The sequence below is a fragment of the Argiope bruennichi genome, chromosome 2 (assembly GCF_947563725.1).
Source record: "Argiope bruennichi chromosome 2, qqArgBrue1.1, whole genome shotgun sequence".
In the NCBI taxonomy this organism is placed as follows: domain Eukaryota; kingdom Metazoa; phylum Arthropoda; class Arachnida; order Araneae; family Araneidae; genus Argiope; species Argiope bruennichi.
In genome coordinates, this window is record NC_079152.1 from 53,828,225 (window position 1) to 53,831,216 (window position 2,992).

The 2,992-nt window shown below is 35.1% G+C and overlaps 1 protein-coding gene across 1 annotated transcript; it reads left to right on the forward strand.

The window, feature by feature from the left end:
* The first annotated feature begins 761 nt into the window (after nucleotides 1-761).
* On the forward strand, nucleotides 762-2,252 carry LOC129961794 (uncharacterized). Its single transcript, XM_056075363.1, has 2 exons — nucleotides 762-793; nucleotides 1,699-2,252. The coding sequence occupies exon 2, from the start codon at nucleotides 1,707-1,709 to the stop codon at nucleotides 2,145-2,147; it is 441 nt and encodes a 146-aa protein (XP_055931338.1). The 5' UTR covers nucleotides 762-793; nucleotides 1,699-1,706; the 3' UTR covers nucleotides 2,148-2,252.
* Nucleotides 2,253-2,992: the final 740 nt, after the last annotated feature.

The following is a 2,992-nucleotide window of genomic DNA, read 5'->3' on the forward strand; positions in this document are numbered from 1 at the left end:
CATAATTGCTCGTCTAATGCCATGCAATCCGACATGGGGTAACGTCTTTATTAAATATTATTTGTGAAAATGGAGACCACTTCTGCTGGTTTTATTTTAATTTTAACATTGGCTAAAGAATTCCGATTAAATGCTTCTATGGATGAATTTGGATTCCAAGATAAAAAAATGTGTTAGAATTTATTGCAGTTAAAATAATTTATTAAAAATAAAACATTGTACAGAAATGAAATTGATCATTAAAAAGCAATTTTTTTTTAGTTCTAATGTAATGTAAAAGGCATGTGTGTAATAAGATTTATGATAGGATTGATATGTTGGATATTTTCTAGATAAGTTCTGAAAGATGGAGCCACCAATTCCAGTTAAGTCATAGCCATTATTCATTTCGCAATGTTTAAATTTATTCTTGCTCTCGATTGGTTTTTACATCCACTTTTCTCAGATTGGGAATTTTTAAAGTACTCTCGAAACCACTTGAAATGGCTACAACCTCGAACCTCGTTGAATTAAATGCGTGTAAAGTTATTTCAGGTTTACACTCCGCCAGTTATAAGACGGCCAGCAGGAACGCATGCATAGGAAGGCTGAAAAATGGTGTTCGGTCGATGGCAAGTAATTGTCCCGATAGGACTACATGCAGCTGTATGTATTTTTTTTTCTCCTTACTGCTCGTGCGTTTGTAGAATTTGGCATGAAGAAAAAAATTGATTAATTACATTTTTTGCTCTTTGTTCTTTCTGATGCGAGGCTGTTTATTTTTCATTTCTTTTCTATACTTTTCCAAATTTAGGTTTGTCGACCTTTTTTTTATTTTATCATGTTCCTTTGTGTAAATATCAATTTTAATACGATACGCAGTGAAAATTAAAAATTCTGGAATGTGAAAATGGCAAGCATGGAATGCTTGTATTCATCTTATGAAATTGGGGCACACATAAATCGGTCCCTTTTTGCGAATGCGCTGCCTATAGGCCAGTCTTATAACTGGCAGAGTGTAAACCCGACATCAAATGTAGCAGTCTGAAACTTCCTTACAGCGATGCGTTTCCATTTGATTGTCAGTTCACAATAAGCAAGAAGGGATTTACGTGACATGTACGTTAGATTTTGTGTGCCTGTGCATATCATATAATTATAGACGGCTCACTTTTTTGTTCAAAAAAATTGAACGAGTATAGAGTGGTGACAATCGGCTTTGTACTCGTCAACAAAAACTCGTTACCCGATATTAGCTCAAACCAACTTTAAGATCTTTACAAATTCCTTAATTAACCTTTTGGGCTGCACCGGGACTGCATATCCCACTGATATTTTTAAATTACCGAAAGGAATAAGCAAATTGAGAATTTATTGAAGTGCATGTGCCAGTGGTTTTCCTGTGATTATTACATTCATGTTAGTGCAATTTTTATCCTCAATTTCATATGGTCACCTCAACCCCAAAGGAACACGTGTTCCGTTTAAAAAGACCGCCGAGACGCGCACGTCCCACCTCCAAAATTGCACCTATAGCAAATCTGTTTTTATTTTAGCAGAATATAGCCATTTATACTTTATTTGACCCATTAGAACCCTAAATTATCATTTTGGAGAAGAAACTCGTATTGAAAGGGTTAACACGTTTCAAGTATGGTAACTTACAAATTCTATTGCAGTTTGTGATAAAATTTGTTATCAATTGGTTTCTTTCTGTAGGATTCGCAATGGCAACTGACACTCCAGATGGCGCTCCAAAAGAGTCTCTGTATCTCGTGCCTTCGTTTACCAGCGACAGGTGGAGTGATGGCATATACGATACGGAAACATCGATAGTGTCGCCATCGTTGGTCATCAAAGAGGACGATTTGCTGACTTTCGATCAGAGAGAAGAACGGGAAACGCGCTCCCTCGTCTTCGAATACCAATTCAAGTATGCCGAGAAAGAGTACGAATTGTTGAAAAAGGAATTTAAGAACATTGAAGCAAAGCTGAGTCGTCAAGGAGCTTCTGCTGCTGAACATCCTTTTAAAGAACCAAAAGGTGTGAAGAAACCTTCCAAAACACGAGATCAGAAGAGCTCATCAGAGTCGGAAACGGAAAAGGATCAGTCCATTTCACCCCGAAAGAACACTTCTCGACTTACAAGATCGAGTAAAAAGCCATGATACATGCGATTTGAGTGTCGAGTCTAATCCAGCTGATATTCCGAGCTTGTCTTGTTTTTGATAACGTATTCCTTATTTGAGCCTAATAAACGTGTTAAAGCAGTATTGTTATGAAGTCGTTCTTAAATGGCGTGCATAAAACAAGTATTATTCTTTACAAATTTGGTCCGGTTAAATAACCGGAAGAAATTCTGATACAAAATTGGTCTCCAAAAAAAATTTTCGGAATTTTTAATTTGAAATAAAGGCTAATTAAAAATGTCTTCAGAGGTTAATGAATATACACCACTTTTGATCGACTGGCTTTAAAAAAAGTGAGATTCAGTTCCGATTCTCCCATTTCAAACTTTTCTCAATTATTTTGAACTTTTTCTCAAGTTTAATAAAATCGGAAGTATTAAATTCTCATTTAAATATTGATAACGCATGAATGAATACAAGATGCTTACAAATATGGTTTACTTTTAACCCTTTTATCTGGAATTGGCAAATACTCGAAATTAAAATTCATTCAATTGTATGTCATTAAAATCATCCGCAGTTAAAAAGGTTTAAAACTAGCTATTTCTAATTTTAACGTCTTTCCTGTTGCATAATGTATGAAAGTTTCGATAAAACACAGACCAGACCGTTTTCTGTACTCATGTTTTACAAAATAGGGCACGACTTCGGAACCAAGGATCAGATTTGAAAATGTAAATGCTAGTTATGGAAACGTATATCTATTAATGGTATGGCTATACGTTCTTTTTAGAATTCTTTAGGCTACAATCAGTTGAAAAATTATCGTGATAATTGAGATGGAAATTTCTGGCTGTAGTTTTTGGTGCTTTAATTCCATTGAT